At 40.0% G+C, this 23,309-nt stretch overlaps 1 protein-coding gene across 1 annotated transcript in view; it reads right to left on the bottom strand.

Annotated features, from left to right (window-relative positions):
• Window positions 1-11,502: 11,502 nt before the first annotated feature.
• The window catches only part of SRC (SRC proto-oncogene, non-receptor tyrosine kinase), a 94,564-nt gene continuing 82,757 nt past the window's right edge, over window positions 11,503-23,309 (bottom strand). The window contains exons 7-14 of the mRNA XM_070939986.1: window positions 23,184-23,287; window positions 20,384-20,533; window positions 18,548-18,703; window positions 16,972-17,151; window positions 16,441-16,517; window positions 14,966-15,119; window positions 13,335-13,466; window positions 11,503-11,782 (exon numbers count right to left, since the gene is read on the bottom strand). Coding sequence (XP_070796087.1) covers window positions 11,574-11,782; window positions 13,335-13,466; window positions 14,966-15,119; window positions 16,441-16,517; window positions 16,972-17,151; window positions 18,548-18,703; window positions 20,384-20,533; window positions 23,184-23,287 — 1,162 coding nt within the window. The 3' untranslated portion in view covers window positions 11,503-11,573. The remainder of the gene's footprint in view (window positions 11,783-13,334; window positions 13,467-14,965; window positions 15,120-16,440; window positions 16,518-16,971; window positions 17,152-18,547; window positions 18,704-20,383; window positions 20,534-23,183; window positions 23,288-23,309) is intronic.

Below are 23,309 nucleotides of genomic sequence, written 5' to 3'. Positions count from 1 at the left end.
CTCTGCAGGTACAATTAGTTCTCCCTGGTAAAAAGATATTCTTCTGTTTTAAGACATGATGCTTTCATATCATTCTTTTTCTTTCATTCCTACATATATTTTCCTGTTATCGTCAGATTCAGAGTTTATTCTTCCTCTCTGGTAGAAGCAGGTGGATTCAAGAATAATCCCAGACATGTGGGTCAGTTGTTTTCCTGGCTCTATTTGGGAACCAGGCCCATCCATCAATATAAGTGCTATTTCAAGAGGGAGTCAAATTATTCTAAGAGGGAGTCAACCTATTCTCCAAAGCACCTGAGGGTAGGACAAGACGCAATGGGTGGAAACTAATAAAGGAGTGAAGCAACTTAGAACTAAGGAGAAATTTCCTGACAGTTAGAACAATTAATCAGTGGAACAACTTGCCTCCAGAAGTTGTAAATGCTCCAACACTGGAAGTTTTTAAGAAGATGTTGGACAACCATTTGTCTGAAGTGGTGTAAGGTTTCCTGCCTAAGCAGGGGGTTGGACTAGAAGACCTCCAAGGTCCTTTCCTGTTATTCTTTTCTATTCTTGCCACTGAGCTGGATAATTCTGCCTCTTGACTGGGTGTGAGAGGTTTCTCTTTTCAAATCTCAGGTTCCAGTGACTCAAAATTTGCTCCTTACTCAGTAATAGTAGGAAGAGGGACAGAAGCTGCCACAGTCCTTTGATTGCTTTGGTTTTATTTTGGAACACATTACAGACACACTCCTACTAAAGACTTTTTTTCCCAGCACCAAAGGCAAATACTAACTGTCTTTCAAACATATTCCCCCTTCTTTTCCAAAACTGGTCTTGGTGCCATTCAATATATCAGGGGGATCAAACTTGATTTCATTGAGGGCCGCATCAGGGTTTTGTTTGACCTCGCCGGGGCCGAGGTGGACGTGGCTGGAGTGCATGTGACCAGCTTGATGTCACTTGTGTTGGGGGCGCCTGTGGTGGCCCGAGCGCACTGCCAGCGAAAACGGGTGTGTTCCCTTCTTTGGATTGTTCAAATCCATTTTTGTCCTAAATAAAAAATGAGGAATTAATTTTTACTTAATAGAGAATTAAATGAAAATTCAAAGTCATGTTTATTATTTTTGTGGCTCCAGCTTATGGGAAGTTGGCATATGTTTTCATAACGTAGCTTTAATTATTTTAAAAGCCTTTTCTACCTCTGTGCCTCTGTTTACATCTTTATATCAGAGTGCCATCAATTTGTTTTCCAATCTTAGCAGCCACATAGATTTTTCTCCATGACGATGATCTCTCCCTAACCTGTTCTTTTAAGCCTCCCAAAGGTGCATTCATTATTGCTGTAACCAAGTCCATCCAGCTTGCTGCTGGTTGCCCTTTCCTTCTCTTTCATCAAGTAGCAGTCCTAAATTGTTTGGTCTTGGGAACATTTCCAAATGGGTGGGTTCATATATTGTACCAGGGGTGGGCTGCTAGGGGTTTGGGAGAACCTCTAGCTAAGATTCTGTGCAGTTTGGAGAACCCCCAAATCCCACTCCTGGCTGGCCCCACACACCCCTCCCCTCCCCTTCCAGGAGTCCCCATGAGGCCTGTTTTGGATGCAAGTGCAGGGCGTGCATGGAGGCTTGGGGAAGGCAAAAAACAGGCCTAACAGAAATTCAGGAAGGCTGGAAATGGGCTCATTTCCAGCCTCCAGAGGGCCCCCCAGAGCCTGGGGAGGCCATTTTCACCCTCCCAGAGACTCAAGGAAAGCCTCCGGAGCCCGGGGAGGGCAAAAAGCCTCCCCCCACCGTAGTGCAGGTGGCTGACTAGGCCACACCCATGCCTACCATGGCCATGCCCACCCAGCAACCGGACAGAGAACCCCTTGCTAAAATTTTTGAAGCCCACCCCTGTCTACAACCCTCTCTAAGTAGTTTATAAAGTCAGCATATTGCCCCCAATATGCCCCCAACATATTGTCCTCATTTTACCCACTTTGGAAGGATGGAAGGCTGAGTCAACCTTGAGCCTGGTGAGATTTGAACTGCCAAATTGCAGGCAGTTGGCAGTCAACAGAAGTAGACTGCAGTGCTGCACTCTAACTACTGAGCCACCATGGCTCATGATGATAATTTAGAAGTATAATTTACTAGGACACCCTCCAGTTTGAAAACAATGGATGTAAAAGTTGTGGATGTATAGATAGGCTTTTCTCAAACCTTTGCAAAGAAAAACCATTCAACTTTCACCATTGAATGAGGTAGTCCTTGGAAATGAAGCTGCATCTTTGCAATGCAGCCCGTGCAGTCATTTTCAGATGTTCGAGCGAAGGTGTTACTTATTAGCTTGTGTCATTTTCAGATGGTTCAGGAGACAAGAGTTTTCAGAAACTATTTTAAAAAGATCTCCTTCTTAAGTGCTAGTGCTAGTGCTATTTCTGTTCATGGGCACTGAAACCATAGAACTGAAGAATACTTGAGTTTACAAGACTAATATATACAAATTGATGTAAGAAGTTCTTCAAAGAAAAGTATTGGATGTAATAGCTACTCGGAGCTGGTTGAAAAAGCTTCTTTTTTTTTAATAAAAAAGAAACAGTTATTTTTAAATATTGTGCTTGACTTTCTTCCCAAGATGATGATTTTTTAGATTTCAAAGAAAATTACACTTAGCAGAAATCCTCTTGTTCCCAAGTAGAAAAGACTATACCGGTGATGAAGGCATCAGCTCATGTGTTACAGACTTACCCAGAAGCTGACAAGGAATGAAGAAAATATCCTTTCATTTTGTAAGTGGTTTTATAGTAGAGAGTTTTAAATATGTAAAAAATGAGTCTTTTTCTAGCCTGAGAAGCAGAAAAGCCAAAATAGGCTGACATAAGGGACGGGTTGCCTCAGTGGCTAAGACGCTGAGCTTGTCGATCGAAGGGTCGGCAGTTCAGCGGTTCAAATCCCTAGTGCCGCATAATGGGGTGAGTGCCCGTTACTTGTCCCAGCTTTTGCCAACCTAGCAGTTCAAAAGCACATAAAAAGCAAGTAGAAAAATAGGGCCACCGTTGGTGGGAAGGTAACAGCGTTCCGTGCTCCTTTGGTGTTTAGTCATGCCGGCCACATGACCCCTAAGATGTCTTTGGACAGCGCTGGCTCTTTGGTTTTGAAATGGAGATGAGCACCACCCCCTAGAGACTAGCACATATGTGCGAGGGGAACCTTTACCTTTACCTTAAGGTAAGCAGTGAATAGAGATGGATTGGCTGGACACTTTTCAAAAACGAGAGCTTGTACAAAAGAGTATGTATGAAGAATGAGAAAAATGTTATGATTTCTGTGCACAGGATGTTCCCCCCGTCTCTCCCTCTCCCTCCCTCCCTCTCTCTCTTTGATAACATGAACTGGATTCTAGTATCCAGTCCTTTTCAGGAAGACTGAATTCAAGAAAAATATTCCAAATGGTGGGATCTTTCTCGGAATAAGATTTACACTTAAATCTCTACAAAAAGTAAATTATACATAGTATTACTTGTGCACTAGTCATCCCACATATCTCATTATAAATTGTTCTAAAATAGCTGTCCCTTATCCAGTACTGTAGATAGCTGGGATTCCAGAGCCAATTGTGTTGCTTGCAGATTTCCGGGATTAATAGTTATAACACCTCTGGTAATGTCTAATTGGGCTAAGGTGCGATAAACATGCAACATATATAGCTCAATGTAGGTGAATGGTGTGGTGTGGTGGCCTAGAGGTGGAGCTCTCGCTTCACAATCAGGTGGCTGTGAGTTTGATCCTAAGAAGAGGCAGATATTTGTCTCTCTGGGCACACTGAGAATATATATGCTGAAAAAAATTCCACATTGGCGACAGGAAGGGCATCCGGCCAGTAAACACTCAGCTCCATTCAGTTGCCTAGGCTCCACCCCGCAAGGGATTATGGGGTTGTTAAAAGGGGATGGTTAGAAGAGGATGTACAGCTCAATGTAGGGATGTTGTATGGATTATCTAGAGTTCAAAACTGGGAAGATAAGAAACTGAAGCAGGCAAATGGTCATTTTCAGAGCTCAGACAAGCTCTCCCCTACATGTAGTAAAGTAGGACTCACTGATCTAGACGACAATCTACACTGAATTTCAGTGCTTCGGTTTAAGAATGCGTTTAAATAAGTATATTTGTCCCTGCATCAGATTCAGATTTTATTCAAGTTACACCATTTTCTTCAGCATATTTAAGGTTAGGATTACAAAATAGATTCTTAGACTTGGTGACTTGAATGACTTCTTCCAGTTCTATGACTCTTTATTATTTTAGCCATTTTTGCAATATCCATTGTGTTTATTTTCACAACATAAGAAGTGGCACTCACTGATTTGTCACATCATACTAAGGCAGGAATGTACAACTTTCTTAAATCAGATGCTGCATTTTTTTAAAAAAGAAGCTGTTGGAGATCTCAGGTGATGGCACCTGAATGGGTGGGGTCAATTTAACTATACTGGAGAGCTTTGGGGTGCAATGTCTTCAAACTCAACAAAGCTTAAGGCACCCAGTTTTGTCCTTAACTCAGTCACATTTTACCAAAATGGTTAGTCTTGCTTGCTTTGGAAATCTTCTTAGGTCTGTAGAAGGGATAGGAACAAAGCATATGTAGCCCAACTTTATATACTGTTGTTTTGTTTAACCATTATACAATACTTCCTAAGCCTTGCATTGGTTGGTTTCTCACATAAAACTATGGTTTCCCACATAAAACCATGGTTTCTAAATGGCAGAAACAAACTATATTAAGCCACAATCATGAGGAGCCATGGTGGTGCAGTGGTTAGAATGCAGTACTGCAGGGTAACTCACTGCTAACTCCAGGAGTTCGATTCTGAGCTGCTCAAGGTTGACTCAGCAGTCTATACTTCTGAAATCAGTAAAATGAGGACCCAGATTGTTGGGGGAAATATGTTGACTCTATGAACTGCTTTAGAGAGGGCTGTAAAGCACTATGAAGCAGTATAATAAGTGCTATTACTACTGCTATCATGTTACATGCTAAAATAGTGAATTTATCAAAATGTAGCTGCTATCCAATTAGAAGAAAATATGCCCTTCTAGAGTTTATATGAAATTACTATACTACAAAATCTGCCCTTTGTGGTCTCTCTTCATTTCTAAGCAGTTTATATGAAATTACTATGCTACAAAATCTGCCCTTTGTGGTCTCTCTTCATTTCTAAGCAGTTTATATGAAATTACTATGCTACAAAATCTGCCCTTTGTGGTCTCTCTTCATTTCTAAGCAGTGCCATTTACTTTTATTCAACAAAACTGTGTTTTTAGGTCTGTGTGGAAAAGAAATAGAAGTACACCACTGAATTAAAAGAGGACTTTCACCTTCCTACATTTAGGAGTTTTAATATTTCAAAAACATTTTATTTTTAGAAAGGAGTTAGATTTCAGACACTAAAAAGGCAAGGGCAGGAGAGAGATCATCACATTCTCTGCATAGTAACTGAGGTTTTACAAAATGTGTGTGTTTTCATAAAAAAATATAATAGCAAAAGAAATCCATATTCAGACGTGTTTAAACTTCACATGACAGCAGAGCCCATTCCGAGATTCCTCTCTGATGGGCATTTTCAAAAACAAAACGAATAAGGAATGACAAAGCCAACACAGGAAGTTTGTTTAATGCTTTCTTCAGTTCATGAATTATTTGTAGAGGTCAGCCAGGCTCCGATCCTTTGATGGGGTCTGGTTTCCTGCCTCTGGGTCAAAGACTACATCATGCATGAATAAAGGAAGTGATGATTTTACAAAAGGGAACCAGCAGCCATTTCTTTCTTTCAAAAATTTGCCCTTAATAAAGAAGAAAAGCAAGACTAAGCATGGTGTTCATTTAAATTAGTATTCGTCATCATTATTGCTACACCAAAATCAGGAAAGAAATCTGCCATTTTTAACCGACCTAAACCTTGACTTTTTGAAAAATGTACATATTTGGAAAATGGTCATTTTTTACACATTAGTATCTATACATGTACACAGTCATACATGCACACGTTGGTTTTAGCTCCCACAGTAAAAGTTTCAGAAGTTGATATGTGCTCCATTTGTTAAAAAGCTGTTTCTCCATGATGGCAGACTTTAATCAAGTATCTTATAGAAAAGGTATTGGCATGAAAAAGCAGTACCCTTGTTCCTTATTGGCAAAAAAGGCTTATCTCCAAATTTAATTACACAGCAATAGTAACACAAGTGGGATTTCCTTGGAAAGGAGGATTATCTCCTTTAAAAGAATTGCTCCATCTTTTACCAAATATGCCCACCCAACCCCAGAACATACAACATGAAGACACAAATGCTAACAAACAAAATGCTCTACTTTTTTTTTTTTAACCACGGTATTATACATGAGGAAATGGAACAAAGATTTTATGAAGTTAATTTTGGAGCTGGATCATCCGGCCCCCACTTTCTCAGACTGTAGGTAGGAGTTGCTAGAAATAACTGACTTCCCAACCAATCCTAAATGTAGAGAACTACAGTAGACACCAGAGGTTTTAACCAAACCGCCTCGTAATACATAGCTAGTGTTTCAGATCGAACAACTTTGTTTTAACAAAGGAAAATGGTAACTAGGATGTATGTCAGCACATTGCAATTCTGAAAAAAATGGCTAACATCAGAAAGTCATTCTGGTCCCAGCGATGGAAGGAAGTACAAAGCAAGATGTGTTCTGTTTGGAAGGAGAAGGAAAGAAATCGAAAAGTTTAGAGATGTGGAAAGGCACACTCCGTTCCTGATTAAACTGCTTTCTCATTTGATGAGAGATTGTACAAGAATGCCCCATCAATCAATCAGAGATTTCAAAAAGGAGCAGGGAAAAAAAGTTAAATTGAATTTTGCAACTACAAATAGAGAAAAACAGGCAAGGCATATTACAAACAAAGGCAAGAAAGAGTTTTGATCGTTTGACACAGCATCATACCCTGGTCATATTAAAGAAAGGAAATTGTACCCTGTTCTCAACACAATGCAAATAGGAGTTTTGTTCTGCAGGAGGGAGGCATTTTGGCATGTAACTAAGAGAACAGTCATGGGCCCCTCCCATTGCTCTACCCATGAGAAGCCATTGCTAAAGTTTATACCTATTGCTGCAGTCATTGACTATTTTGAGGTCCTGAGGTACGCACACACCTTGGCATAAGAAACAGATTTGGCTCAATTGTCTAGAAAGGATATTGACATCCTCAGTGACACAGAAAAAAACTTGAATTTGAACTATTTGGGGAAAGAGCTTGTGCAAACCGTAGGAACTATACCTTGTCTCAGATCCCTTTTCCTAAAAAGAGCAGTTTTGAAACTGAGTTAAGAGGAAGCATGTGAAACCTGGTCACCAATTCAAATCATTTTTGGTGCTTTCTCAGTTACGCTCCCTAGTTCTCTGATGAAAATAATCTCTTGGAAAACAAAAGAAGCTTTGGGAATATTAACTGAAGCACTGATAAGAGGTTCTATGTTCTAAATACATAATTGTGAGAATGACACACTTCTCTGCAAAAGGCAGAGGTGTGAGATCTCAACTTTGGACCTTTCTAAGCAAACACTACCAACAACAACCCCTCCCCACCCACCACAACACACGATACCATTCTAACATACAAGATGACATCAACAAGAATGGAAGAAGAAACAAGCCAGGTATCTACTTTAGACTAGAGCAAACAACATATAAACTTTTGGAAGTAATTTCTTTGTTCTGACATAAATTGGTCATGAAGGATAGTTCATCATGGAATAATAAAAGTTTTTGCTATTGGAGGGTTGTTGTTGATTGTTTTTGGCACATCAGAGAACATCAAAAACAGAGATATGGAAAAATAAGATCAAGTGATGACAGGCTGACAATATTTTCCAGCTAAATACAATTGCAACAAACATTCTTATTTTGGGGGGGGGGGGGAAACATGCACTTAAGCTGACATCCAAAGTCACCAAGCAACACTCGCTTGGCTGACTCAAGGATTATATACAAAAGAGGACTATCTTACAATTGGTAAGAAATTCTCCCAGTAAGACAAAGCTGGTGCACAGCAAAACAGTTTTTTGTACCACACTGGCAACAAAATTGTTGCAACAAAAGGCAGATATGTTTACATATGGCTTGGATTGCTATTAGTCCTTGGATTTAATTCTTCACAGAGATCTTCACTGGACTTAGCTAGACATATCAGTAAAGATTGCTGAACTGGCTTTATTTGCATTTTTCTCACTTAAGGTTATATGCATTGCCAGCTAGGTTTCCAAAGACTGCCCCCAAAGCCACCTCCAATTCTGTTCTCCATAGGGAAGGAGCTGTTTCTTGGACTGTAGGCTTGGGATCTCAGCTGTCAAAACACTCAATCTAGAGAATGAGATCAGCAGTACAAAATATATGACTCACACGTTTCGTGAAGGATAAAACTATCTGTCCAGTATAGTTTAGTGATAACCAATATAAATATTGCTTACACAAAGTTGCTACTTATCTGGTTCTGCCAGTGTGGACAGCTAAGTGTGAATATAACTATGTCTGCTTCAAAAGAAACTAGAGGGACTTCCATCAATACTTTTTTTCTATAAATCTAGGTTTGTTGTTACAGCATAAGATCGTTTTTGAGGGTTGGAGCGGTCCACATTACACTGATGAAATTTTTCCTGTTTAAGATAGTAGTCAACTGGTTTATTTTAAAACATTTCTTTGGCCTCTGCTCAAGGCCATGGCCTAACCTACAGAAAAGTCATGTAATATGAATCTAGGATGCAGTGTTCTGTTTGCCCTTGTGTTACTGGGTCTGAACATACAGTACCTGCCAGGTCCCAGACAGTGTCTCAGGCTAGTCCTACCAGCTGTGGTCCTTACATCTGTTCCAGGATGCAGATTTCTTGGCTAATATAACGCATGGTGTAGCAAGCCATATGGAGCTCCGTTCATTTTTCTCCTCTTGGTAAATGCCATTGAGCTAAATTGCTATGACACTTAGTTTACAAATAGTGACCATGTTCAGTTTGCTACCTATGCTTTTTTTTTAATAGGATGGAATAGGCCTATAGCAAAGATGTTAAGTCAATTTCTACTGTGTATGTACAAATCTAAATGCAAGCTACATCTTGTTACTTGGATGCAAACTGCTGTGAAAATATGTTTGAATATGGAAGTCTTTATGGGGTCATAGAAAGTTAACAAATTAGCAAAAAGAGAGAGAGAGAGAGAGAGAGAGACTAGTAAAGTGTGAGTAATCCACAAGTAAAGAGTCTTATGGCCACATTGTAAGCACATGCATTATGCATTATGTGTACTGTATTTTTTCTAACAAGCAGAGGAACATCCAATTGTGTGTGTGTGTGTGTGTGTGTGTGTGTGTGTGTGTGTGTATATATATATATATATGTTAAAGAGTGTACAGAGATGTATTTTAGTGTTTTAAATCTTCCTAGCTATTTTCACATTAAATATAAGAGATCCTACTTATTTTTCCTTAGGGGTTAAATAAAATTGCTTGGGATGGCGTACTGGTCCAGACAATTGGCTTGGACCAGTATGCCAGTATCCCTGTATATATACAGGGCCTTCTCAGTATATTTCCTACATTATCAAATTGTGGAGCGACCTACCAAATAACTTTTACCAAGCACTATCATCATATCTTCATACAGAGGCCAAAGATTTGCTAAATCATTTGACCTTCAATGGCATGATCTAACTGGAATAGGATTTTCATTACTGTACTGCCCTATTTTTATGCTTTTAATTTTATTTAAATTGTTGTAGAATTTTCCCTAAAAGAATGTTTAAAAATTAAAGAATTACCTTACTCTCCAGAAGTAAGATTAAGTAATCATTTCTTCACGATCCCTTTACCAAACTTTACATAGTACATTAGTTTTTAATGTTATTTTTATTGAAAATAAAATAAGAGAACAGGGTTTTAGATTTCTTATAGCAGCCTCCCTCAAAGACAGTTCTCTTCATATGTTATCACCATCCACTTCCTGGCAGATGAGGTTTTTAATCCAAAGTAGTTGAAATACGTTGGGTTGGGGAAGGAAGACTAAGAATCACTCTGAAAGGAGCCCACATGGATTTTGCAGATTTTGTTTTCTGGATCAGGAGACTGGATTTAAATCCCTGAAATTATATTCCTTAAACTGGGAAGACAGTTAAAATGGCTGAATGGGGAACATGGGTAGGGATACCAGATTTTGCAGAATTATATAGGCTTTTCTAAATTTTATTTGAGTATTTTTACTTCCGTCCTTCCAGTGTATGTTGCTCAATCATACATCATGGCAAAGAAAATGAATGGCCGTTGAAGCAGTGATTAGACCATGATTATAATACTAGATAGTAAACACAACAGGCCACTTCCTGCTGCAGTATTATGCTTCCAAGGCACTGAGGAATCCCAGACTGGGTTAAAATTAAAAGGCAGTGATGTGAGCTGAGTGTGTGCTTAAAGAATTTATAGAATGCTATGTGGAAGACTAATATTTCCTAGGCAGGAAACTGGTATTAACAGCTTAGCAGTTCAGTACGGGTGGAGAAAAGAAGGATTTATGTTCTTGCCACCTTACCCCTTTTTACGGGCTAAAGAAACTGATTATTTTCAGATGTCTATTGAATTAAAGGGCTAGATGGGAAGACAAGCCTCCAGTCCAAGATCTAGTTCACTGTCCAAAACAATTTGGGGATCGTTGTTTGCTTTATGACATTATATGTCCTATCTTACGCAAATGCTGGGTATGGTTTCCCCAAGAATGTCCTTTACTTCATATACAGCCAGAAAGCAAATAACAACACCTTTTCTAAACAAGCCCAATACATCCAGTTCCATCTATTATATGGCTAAGATTGGCAAGTGCACCTCCACATACAGGACAAGACTGGATAGACAGAGGCACAGAAGAAAATGGTGTCAAAAATAAAAAAAAAGGAGAGGATTACAAACACACGAAATGTGCAGTGTCCACAATAGAAGCGAGCTACTTTCTTTCTTTTTTTTTTTTCTTGGATTCAGTCAGCCTAGATCCAGATATTTGAATGCAAGTAGGGAAATTGTGCTGGTTTTGTCCATAAAGAAGAACAAAAGCCACGAGAGTCTGAAAGGCATACTTCCTTAGCATCCGCATTCAATCAGAAATGACTCAAGTGCTTTGATGCAGGACGGTCCTGCATCAAATGCAGGATTGCCCTGATTGCAATTCCTTCTAATCATAGTCAGGAGTGGTTTTGATGGAGGACACAGTCCTGAAAATAAGTGACCTTCAGGAGTAGGATCCTTGCTCTTGATTTATTTTATTTTTTTTTGCAGAAAGTTTTGTGTTCCTGAAACTCCTCTGCTGTACTACAACCAACTTCATATTGAAATGAGACTTTGTTCATTCACAATCCATCAAGACTTTTGTTAACCACAAACAAAGTAAATTGGTGCAATCCTTAAAAAGAAGGGCAAATTGCCAGAATGATGAAAACACCCTGGCTAATACTCTAGCAGGGATCCTAATATGACTCAAAAGTTCCTCTCTAGAGCACATTTGCCATTGGAGCAGCATAAAGTCTTCTGGCAACTGGTCCAGTCCTCAGACCTATAGATTTTCTCCTGGCTGATACTGGGGCTCTGTTGATGTGAAGTAATCCTCCAGGAAAGCTTGGAGGTATTCAAAGGTTGGCCTTTCCTCAGGATCCTTTCTCCAGCACTGGCACATCAGATCATGTAGAGATTCTGGGCACTCTGGTGGACAGGGCATCCGATAGCCTCGTTCCACTTGATCTAGGACTTCCCGATTCACCATGCCTATGACACAAAAAAAAGGAGAAAGAAAGAGACAAAAGAAGAAGAAGAAGAAGGAGGAGGAGGAGGAGGAGGAGGAGGAGGAGGAGGAGGAGGAGGAGGACGAGAGGGAGGGAGGGAGGGAGGGAGGGAGAGAGAGAGAGAGAGAGAGAGAGAGAGAGAGAGAGAGAGAGAGAGAGAGAGAGAGAGAGAGAGAGAGAGAGAGAGAGATTCTTAATATAATTGGTATGGGAGTGAAAATACTTGCAAATTGTACCTGGTTTTATAATTTTGTTCTTCTTCATTTTATTGGAATCAAATAGCATACCCGTGTTTCCCCAAAAATAAGACCCTGTCGTATATTTTCTGCCACCAAAAAGGCACCAGGTCTTATTTTCAGGGGGGGAAATGTTGTCCACTGACTCACCTCAATTGCGTGCGTCGCCCCCAGTCTCTTTTTTGCTATCAGAGGCCTTCAGGAACTTCATTATCCAGCAAGGCCAGCAAGGCTTTCCTGAAGACTTCTTTAGCCGATAACAGAGCTCTAGATCGATCCAGAGCTCTGTTAGCGGCTACAGAGGCCTTCAGGAAAGCCATGCCAGCTGCAGAAGAAATGGGCCGAGGTGTGCAAGGCCTGGCTGCAACTGTCTGAAGGTAAGTAGTAGGGCAGCTCCACCACCCCATCCCCACCCTAGCTTAATTTTTACCTCTGCACCTTGGAGTGGGCAGGATCTTAATTAGCAGATTAAATAAGCAGGGCTTATTTTGGGGTAGGGCTTATATTAGGTGCATGTGTAAAAATCAAGCTAGGACTTACTTTCTGAGTAGGTCGTATTTTCACAGAAACACAGTACTCTCCAATCAAAACATACAGAGGCATTCCTAATTAGTCAGATTGGCACTTTATATCTATTGTATGCTGTCTGACAAGTGTTTTGGCCTGGTCATAATCCATCCAAAGTTGAGAGGGTGAAGAGCTGGAGAGATGAGGTTTAATTGCCACTGCCTGTATTTACATGGATTGGTCTTCATCACTTATGGTTAATAGGGGCCAGGGGTGAAATGCTCCTGGTTCGGTCTGGTTCACCCGAACCAGTAGTAAAAAAGGCTACTGGTTCACCGAACTGGTAGTAAAAAATGTAAAAAAAAAGTTCCGATGATCAGCTGAGCGACGCGAATAGATTGTTAAAAAATGCTTTTAAAAGTAAAAAAAAAAAAAAGACTCTGATGATCGCGCACCACAGCTGTTGGTGCGTGTTGGGCAGTGTACATGCACACACACAGCGCGCGTTTGGCATGCAGCGCGCATGCGCAGCCGGCGAATCGGTAGTGAACCAGTTCAGATTTCACCACTGGTAGGGGCCCCCTTTCAAGGGGAAAGAAATGTAGTCTGAGCCAATAGCTAAGTATAGCCAGCCACACTCTAGCCTCCATTTTCATGAATCATCTCGTTTTCTTCAGATTGTATTCCTTCACTAGATTTTTATCCCATAGGAACTCATGGCAGATAGAAAGAGTTCCCCACAGATGTTTTTGAAGCTCTTGGCACCTATATCAAAACTGAACACACACTTACCGGGATATGGTACTCGGCCTTTGGTGGCAAGTTCTGTCAAGAGTATTCCAAAGGACCAAACATCTGACTTGATAGTGAACCGACCATACAGAGCAGCTTCTGGGGCAGTCCATTTGATGGGAAATTTAGCACCTAAGCACGGAAACAGAAATGTAAATAAAAAGGTTGAAAACTCTCATGCAGGTTTTCTTGCCTAGGGATCACAAAAAGAGGGGACAAATGGAGGTGAATTACATTCTCATATGCTGCCATATCTACCAATTACTTTTTATCATTCATCCACTGTAAGCAATACCATAATAATTTGAAACATACCTAATTATATATCTTGTTGGCAAATTTAATTTTTAATTTAATTTAATATTTAAATTTATATACCGCTCTTCTCCCGAAGGATTCAGGGCGGTGAACAGCCAGAAGTAAAAAACATCAAATACAAAATATAAAAACAATTTAAAAATGAATTAAACAATTTGGCCCGACAGTTAAAATCCCCCATTAAAATCCAAATTAAAATACACAATTGGAGAGATTAGGCCAGCCCGGTTTGATGAAATAAAAAGGTTTTGAGGGCCCGACGGAAAGTACATAAGTCTGGAATCGTCCGTATCTCCGGGGGGAGCTCATTCCAGAGGGCAGGTGCTCCCACAGAGAAAGCTCTCCCCCTGGGGGCCGCCAGTCGGCATTGTTTGGCCGATGGCGCCCGGAGGAGCCCCTCTCTGTGCGAGCGTACTGGCTGGTGGGAGGCTCTCGATGGCAGAAGGTGGTCCCATAAATATCCCGGCCCTAAGCCATGGAGCGCTCTAAAGGGGGTCACCAACACCTTGAATCGCACCCTGAGGACCACCAGGAGCCAGTGCAGCTCACACAGGAGAGGTGTTACATGGGAGCGCCATGACACTTCCATAATCACCCGCGCGGCCACATTCTGGACCAGTTGGAATCTCCGGGTGCTTTTCAAGGGGAGCCCCATGTAGAGAGCATTGCAATAGTCCAGGAGGGAAGTGACGAGGGCATGAGTGACCGTGTGTAAGGAGTCCCGATCCAGAAAGGGATGCAACTGGCGAATCAGACGAACCTGATAAAAAGCCCCCCTGGCCACGGCCGTCACATGCTCTTCTAAAGACAGCCGTGAATCCAGGAGGACACCCAAATTGCGAACCCTCTCTGTGGGGGCCAACGACTCACCCCCAATAGTCAGTGATGGCACCAACTGACTGTATCGGGACGCCGGAAGCCACAGCCACTCGGTCTTGGATGGGTTGAGCTTGAGCCTGTTTCTCCACATCCAGATTCGTACAGCCTCCAGACACCGGGACATCATGTCAAGGGCATCATTGGGGTGGTCCGGGGTGGAGATGTACAGCTGAATGTCATCAGCGTACTGATGGTACTTCACCCCAAAACCATGGATGATCTCACCCAGTGGCTTCACATAAATGTTGAACAGAAGGGGCGAGAGGACCGAACCCTGCGGCACCCCACATACAAGGCGCCAAATGAACTTCTTACTAGTATCTGCTGAGTGAGAGGCTGCCTACATCCTACTGATACTACCTTCTTCCCCTTTAAAGCAGCAATTCTTTAGCAGATGGAATTTTTTACCTAAACAGGTTAAAGAGTGATCATACCTTGTCTTGCTGTGTATTCATTGTCCTCAATCAGTCGTGCCAGTCCAAAGTCAGCTACTTTGCATACCAGGTTCTCCCCTACAAGGATGTTGGCAGCTCGGAGATCTCTGTGAACGTAGTTCATCCTTTCCACGTAGGCCATGCCAGAGGCAATCTAACATCATTCCAAAGGCAAATTAAAGTCTGAGGTAGTTTGACAATAATTTTGTTCTGCAGATTTTACTCCTTGAAGTGTTAGTCAAACCGACAAGCCTTATTTACTTTGTATCAAGGGAAATTCTGAGTTACAGTCATTTGTGTAGTAAAGTCTTGTATGATGGTGATCATAAAATATCAACATAGGATACAAACTAAATAATAACGATGAGGCTGACCACCATTTTTAAAGAAAATTACTGAGGCCTCTGCTGCAAACTAAATAGTTTACTGGGAAGCACTCAGAATTTCACGGGTGTTTGCAGAAGATACTTATCTACAGTAAGTCAGTTAAAATTATGTAACTACACTTGCACAACAAATAAAGCTTCCTTAATATTAATGCTTCTTTGTGATTTTGGCCTGATGCACAAGCCCAAGCTATTTGCTTAATTTGTAATTCAATATATTTTACAAAACTTTTAAAAAGTGGATTAATTCAATAAGCAGGTTATGTTATTTAAATGCAGCCAACATATATTTTTCTCTGGCTTGACTCACTTCAAATTACAAGAAGAAGAATCTTCTGAAGTGAATGTATTTATTAAAATGGCTGTATTTCATTTTATATAAATAAATCTTAGATAAGATGCAATCAATTCAAACTAGACAAAACAACAACAACATAGCTCCAGTAAATCCAGTGTATTAAAACTCCTATCACTGAGTTCCAAAAGTTTGGGGAAACAATAATTTTTCCTTGATACACAAGCTGATGCCATTCTAACTGGGTGTAGTGGTTGCGGCATTTGAACAGAAAAGCCTCAGTCTCTCTCTCTTTCTCTCCACATAATCCATTGCAATGAAATGGACAGCAAACAAATAAATAAAACTAATGTATTGCTTCTCATGGTGGGAGACAAATAAAAACTCTTGCTAACGGTGGATCTTAATGTTCAGGCAGCTGTCCACAAGGGGTGTCCCAAATATGGTGATTCCAAACAGAGTGCTGTATATTTTTATTCACATATTTGTGGATGAGCTCCTCATGTTCATATTCAAATAGAAAGAAATGGGAAACAATAGATTGCTTTGTATATCCGTTCAGAATCTACCTCCCAAATGCTGAGTCGTGATATAGATGTGAAAAAGATGGATTAAGTCAGGGCTGTTAAACTCCTGGCCTGCAGGCTGGATGCGACACGCGCTGGCCACCCCTACCCCCAGTTTAGTAAAGGGGGGAAAAGTTCCGATATATCACATGACGCCGCTGTGACGACATGAGTTTGACAGCCCTGCACTAAGTTATTTGCAACCTATGCAAAGCTTTTTACACTCACCTGTGCAGCCATGTCCACCAGCTGGGGCAGTCTCAGATACTTGCCCATCTCTCCCTTCAAAAAATCCAGGAGGCTCCCTACAATAGAACAAACAGTTGTCAGGAATTCACGAAGGGGAAAATCACAAAGTCATTTCTAAAACCCTTCATTATTATCACTTAGCCACACATGTAAATGGAAGTGTAATTTTCTACTCCTTGAGTTTTATTATGACACGTTAAGCAAGAACTGAATTGTGAACTGGCTTTGTGCCAAGGAATCACACTTCAGTGCTTGCTAAACAGTGAATGAATTCATTTGGTCCCGAATTACAACACCACATCTTTAGTTGTGTAAATGCATTTTTAGCAGTCAGCCTCGTGTTTCACATACTATTGTATGCAGTAACACAGAAATTATAAATATAGCTAGGAGAAGGTGTATTTTCCTTTCAGTTTCAGATTTCTCCTCTGTCTCTGTTCTGCCTGTTTCAGTTTGAAGAAGAAAGCACAAAGAGAAACAGAAAGCACAAATAGTAACAAATGTAAGCACCTTTGCACATATACTCTGTTACGATGTAAATTGGCTCTTCTGAAACCACAGCATACAACTGCACCAACTTTTCATGGCGCAGTTTCTTCATAACTTGAGCCTCCTGTAGAAATGCTTCTGGAGACATTGTCCCAGGCTTTAGAGTCTTAATTGCTACCCTGGTGGTACCATTCCAGGTCCCTGGAGAAGAAACAGAATTAGTTTTCTCAACAAGAAGCATGACTTGTACAAGCCTAGTTTGTCAGGTACCAATCTCTTCAGATATAAAAACATGTAAGCTACCAAATTTGCTGATACTACAGTCACTGTTATATACAGTTATATACAAAAGAGCCATGGTTGTGCAGTGGTTAGAATGCAGTACTGCAGGCTAACTCACTGCTCACTCCAGGAATTCAATTCTGAGCGGTTCAAGGTTGACTCAACCTTTCATCCTTCCGAGGTTGAGGACAATATGCTGACTCTGTAAACCGCTTAGAGAGGGCTGTAAAGACACTATGAAGCGGTATATAAGTCTAAGTGCTATTGCTATTGTACCTCCAAGTACTGATGGGATGTACTGTACATACAGCAGAATACAATTACTGTCAAAAGCAATAATCCTTGTGAATTTGATGCACAAATGTTTAATTTCCAAAACGTCCATGTTGTCCTCTTATAAATCACAATTTCAGAAAGAACTAGTCAAAATGTAACAGTCAGAAATGAATGTCAAACTAATTTTAAACTTTGTATCCCTCTCCTAAGAAGTTGGAACTGCAGGTAATTCTACCTACAGTTCTGTAATATAAATGGAAATGCAGAAACAGTCCTCCAGTTTGGTATCAAACAGGCTCAACTCTCTTTAATTAAAATGATTAAGAGATCCTCTTGAATCTGTTTCCTCAGAAATCTTACACTATGGCTCTTAAGATAACAGAATGCTCAGCTCATCCATGCTGAACCAACTTGTAACTAGACTTTCTGTATCTTATCTGAGCACATTCATAATATTAATACCCTATGCAAATTGAAAGGTAATAGTATTTAGTAGATGGCCAATATCTGTTTGAGATGTGGAGTTTGGTCCCGCTATCCTTGTCATTATCTTCATTTACATTGATTTCAATGAGTCTGCTCCAAGGATTACATTTTGAAATTTCCCACAATCTTTTATATTTGATAATGATGTGTTTGAATACTCTTGTTTATTTGTTCATTGGATTATTGATTTGCATGCCACCTCAGTCACTGAAGTAACTCTAAGCACCTTACATGGTTGGATTAAAATAGCTATTGAATAATGAAATAGTAAACAGCAGTAATGCATGCTTAGTACAAGATCCCATGTTCTTTTGGTGCAAGTTCACCAGCTGATATCATACTACTCAAACAGCTGTTATAACTGACCTTACACCTTTTGCTATAGCAAGGCATAAAACAATGCAGCTGATTCCTTAGCAAATCACCTCCGAAATCATAGGACAGCCAAAAGTGAAAAGTTTGCTCTAAGTGCTTTTCCATGCCTGAAAATACATTTTCAGAAATGCACCATTCATCAGATAAAATGACCATCTCTCTTCTTGGAAATTCTTACCCATCCAGACTTCTCCAAAGCAGCCTTGTCCAAGTTTGACCTCTAGCCGCAAAGATTCCCGGGGGATTTCCCAAGCATCTTTTGCCAAGCCCTGTGTCTGAGGCTTGCTGGTTGGGCAAACATTGGTAAGACGGTGGCACAAACCATCTGCATGTTCTATGAAAGAATAAAATCAGTTGCAGAATGAAAGAACATCTATGAGGACCCAGATTGTTGGGGGGAATATGCTAACATTGTAAGTTGCTATTGCTATTTATTTATTTTAGACCAGCCTCATCTCCATTTTAAATTTCCATTACTTGAGTGGGATTATTATATTTACTCTACTTCATGTTTCAATATAGAGTGCTTGGCAAGCAAATGAGCCTCAGTTCAGAACACTTTGTACCTCTGATTGAATAACTCCTACAGCAGGGATGTCAAACTAAATTTCATTGAGGGCTGCATCAGGGTTGTGTTTGACCTTGGGGGGCTGGGGTGGGCATGGCCAGCTCGATGTCTCGTGTTGGGGGCACCTGTGGTGGCCAAATACTAAGGCATGACTTCCCTCAGACCCTCCCTCACTCTCATTATAATGTCCTTCCTTCCTTCTTTCCTTCCTTTCTTTCCTTCTTTCCCTCCTTCCTTCCCTTTTTCCTTGCCTCTTCATTCTCCTTTCTTCTTCCTTCCCCTCTTTCCTTATTTTTCCTTCCTTGCTCTCTTCCCATCTTCCCTTCTTTTTCTGTCTTTCCTCTTTCCCTTTCTCCTTTCCTATCCCTCCTTGCATGCTCAAATGTGAAAGGAGAAACATTTCTCCTTTTGTTTTGTTTTTAGTTTGTTTTGCTAGCCCTCTGCCAGCGAAAACGGAGGTAGGAGGGCCGCGGGTGGCCCTCCCAAGCTCCGTTTTCACTAGTACAGGCACTGCGGGCCAGTCCTTTGCTGTTTCCAGGGTGGCCCTGCAGGCCAGAGCTAAACACTCTGCAGGCCTTGAGTTTGACACCCCTGCCCTACAGGTTGTCCTCATTTAGTAACCACAGTTGGAACCAACAGCTTGGCCATTAAATGAAGTGAAATAGCAAACTTTTATGATCTTTCTTCAATTTTCCTTTGCTTTACTGACTGCAGATTGGTTATTTTTTCCATCACTGTTGTAACTGTTAATAGTCTCTAAATAAGGCAGTCACTAAATGAGGACTATTAATATGTTGGTTTAGATATTGCAAACTTTTGAGTTATGAACTTTCACCCATACAAAAAACCCCATCTGAAACTCTTGGAAGTTGGGCAAAGGTACACTAAAACTAACTCTTCCTGCCTTCTCCTGATTTCTGCTCACATACTGGTTGCTGATCTTCGTGAATACCGTTTTTTGTTTAGTTGTGTAGTGACTGTGTGTGTGGTCTATTGTAGTGATTGTGAATGTTTGGAATTAAGCGCAAGGATGATTTTTATGCTTGTTTGGATTTATGAATAAAGCAGACTTGTGAATAGCATCTTGGAACATAGTCTGTTTGTCAGTAGATGAATGTCTATACATTGAATATATAGTATTCAGTGTGTCACTGTATTAGTCACAAAATGTATACTTTATTTTCTTTTCAAGAGCAATGAACAGAAATCTCATATCGCTTGCAGTGACAGTTCAAAGGAAGAAAAGCCACATACTGTCAAACATTAGAACAGTTAAATTTGGATCCAATCTTTCATTGTTCATTTCATATTTCATATTTGATTACTTGATAGAATGTCTTTCAAATATAGTTCAAATATATTCACTCTTTTTCTTATTCTGAGGTATCCTGGACAGAGATCCTTGCAGTGAACACAGCCCTCATTAGACGCTGAAATGACACTTACTGGAATAATAAGCCACTAATTGCTGAAGGCTGCTGAACTGTGTACGGGATGTGATATAAAAGCCACCATTGTCCAGTTTGCGAATTTTGTAGTGCTTCACATTGAGGCCCTTGGCATTGTCAAAATCTGAGACAGAGAGACAGTAGGCACCTGTAAAGAAAAAATGAAATCTATTTAAGACTACAATCTTAAAGATAATTTGCAATCAATATTTATTAAGACTCATTAACCCAAGATGACAAGGCTATATTTTGTGCCTAAGTATGTGTGCATCTTCCTTCCTTCCTTCCTTCCTTCCTTCCTTCCTTCCTTCCTTCCTTCCTTCCTTCCTTCCCAAATAAATTATCAATCCTAGAAAAAAACCACTAATCTCCAAATAACTGAAGGCTTCACATCAAAGCATACATGCAATTAGGTCATATGTTTTAGATATATTACATGTCTCTATATAATGCAAGCTGCTGATTCCATTTCACAATGGCATTTTAGAATAGGGAAAATATGGAATGCATACATAAGCAAATCTGTCAAAGCAGAATGTCTTGATCCCAGTTATATAAAAGCATATACTAATGCTACAGTCACCAGGATATCAGCTTCACAGCAGGATTAAGATCTGGGGAAGGGGAATGCAGAAGGGACAACTTTGAAGAAAGCAACTGAGAGACCCAGGCTGATCTAATTATGGCCTGCAGATGAATCTGTCTTCATTCTTATCCTGTCAAACCTCAGCAGTTAATTTGTATGGGGTTAACACAGAAGGCCTTGATGGCAGGTCTTTGCTACAGCTCTTAAGCGGAAGAAATCTATAGGGAAAACCACTTTCTCCTTTGCTGTTAGTTCAGTGCTCCAATTAAACAGAAAAAGTGCTGCTCTTTTAATATGACTATTGTATCAGTTTCAGGGTGTTACACAAAATTCAGGATTCCAAAATGTTTTCAAAACATACAGTTCTGAATTAGATCCTTGTTTTCTCTATGACTTGTATCTTCATCTCAAAATCTGGCCATGGGCAACACTTTGACCACAATTAATGATACAATCTAAATGATTGACACCAACATGCTTAGAAACTCTTGTAAAGGTCTCAGAGATTATTAGGAAAACATATTTGTAACATTGCTGTTTAGCATTTATGAAGAATTTTTTAAAAATGGGCCAAATCTTTTTATTCATCCTCATGGTCTGTGACCTCTTTTATAAATGGACATTTGATTTTATTATTTTGAATAATTTTCATTGGGAATTTGGCTAACAAAATTGGATTAAAACCAGACTAAATTAGACATGTTTTATTTTTATCTAGGAGACAAATCACTCATGGATAACTTTGAGTCCTATGACTAGCTTGTCTGGACCAACTCACTGAAAATGAATAATGGCAGGCAAATGAATGGTCTGAAGGTACTATGTTGAATGTTGTATGATCTCTTGTGCCAAGTCAACATCAGCTACAAACAATACTTGATTTTAAAAACCACTCAGACCAAGAGATTGGTCAGAGTGAGACTGCTGAGATTCCCAGCAGTCTGAAATTTGTACCACTGTTATTATTTTTCTCCGAATATGCATATGTGAGACCAAGACATACATGCAAACTTTACAATTCTAGGTGTGTTTCACTATTAGAAAAACACAGTATATGGATAATGCTAAATCAACTCTGTGCTTGTGCAAATTTTGCGGCTAGTACATAGACATTGTTTGTTGCTGTTCTTTTGCTCACAAACACAATCTCTATAACCTGTTCCATAAATGTAAAAAACAACAGCTCCTTGGCAGGGTAGAAAGAGAAACCAGTGTTTCCTGTTGCTATTAGTTACCCAGCTATTTCTCCATCCAATGACCTAGTTTCTACACGTTTTTTTTTTCCAAAAAAGAGAAGTACCACACTGAAAGTCTCTGTTTACATTTAAATCTTATCCAGTTCTCCACCTTTCGCACCAGTATACAAGAGGGAAATAGAGAGGATGTAGTCTCCTTGACAGAACTAAATGTATGTATTGTAGATAGAATGGACAAGGAGGGATAATAAGCATGTTATTAACATAAGAAACGACATACCTCTTGTGATTACTGCATGCCATTATACTGTATATCAGGCAAAAAAAAAAAAGACCCTTGGAGAGACAATACAAGCTCCAAGACCCCAACTCTGAAATCTTCCTCTACTCTACTAGTGCCTCCATTTAAAAGCTAGTTTAACCATTATTTACATGGCTGCAATAGTTTATTGTTCTTAAACTAAGATAACCCATATTAACTGCTGCAGATAATTGCTTTTCATTGTCTCAGACAAATGGCATAAATAGAAACCTAACAGAGGAACAATTCATGGGGTTCCTTTGCCTCATCCTTCAAGACTGACAATTCTAGCTACTGCAGCCTGAAAATATTACATTTTCTGCTTTTAAAATGACAGGAAGCTCTGGGAGCTGCAAAATGTGTAATGTAAACACAGGCATGAATACAAGTCTTAAAAGACAAAGAATCCAAATTCTTCCTCATCTCTAGAAAACAACAGGAAACTGTGAGACCCCTACTGTGTATAATCCATGCTCAGTTCTTGCATGATTAAATATTTTTAAAATGTTAATTACAGCCCATGACCACTGAGATATTGCCAATATTTAGGGTGAATGAGAGATAATCTCTGAAGAGTGTGTAGTTTAGCTCTTAGAAGTTTGGGAAACATCCTTCGACAGCCAGAGAGAGAATCCTATTGTCTCTGTTGAAGTGGAAGACGGAGTTAATAATACATTCTCCTGTAAGCATCCTTTTCTTTTCCAATTATTATTACCTTTTGTGGTCTCACTCTCTCTTGCCAGAAAAGTCCCTCGGGGATTCTCTGGATTGAGCAGTAATCGTTCAGATTCTCGGCGCGTAATCTTGCCAAAATACCACCTGCAATAGTAGAACACAGATA

Source organism: Pituophis catenifer, unplaced genomic scaffold (assembly GCF_029215685.1).
Source record: "Pituophis catenifer annectens isolate HBS135680 unplaced genomic scaffold, rPitCat1.0.hap2 SCAF_3, whole genome shotgun sequence".
Classification (NCBI taxonomy): domain Eukaryota; kingdom Metazoa; phylum Chordata; class Lepidosauria; order Squamata; family Colubridae; genus Pituophis; species Pituophis catenifer.
The sequence above is the reverse complement of the archived record's forward strand: the minus strand, read 5'-3'. Positions and strand labels throughout refer to the sequence as shown.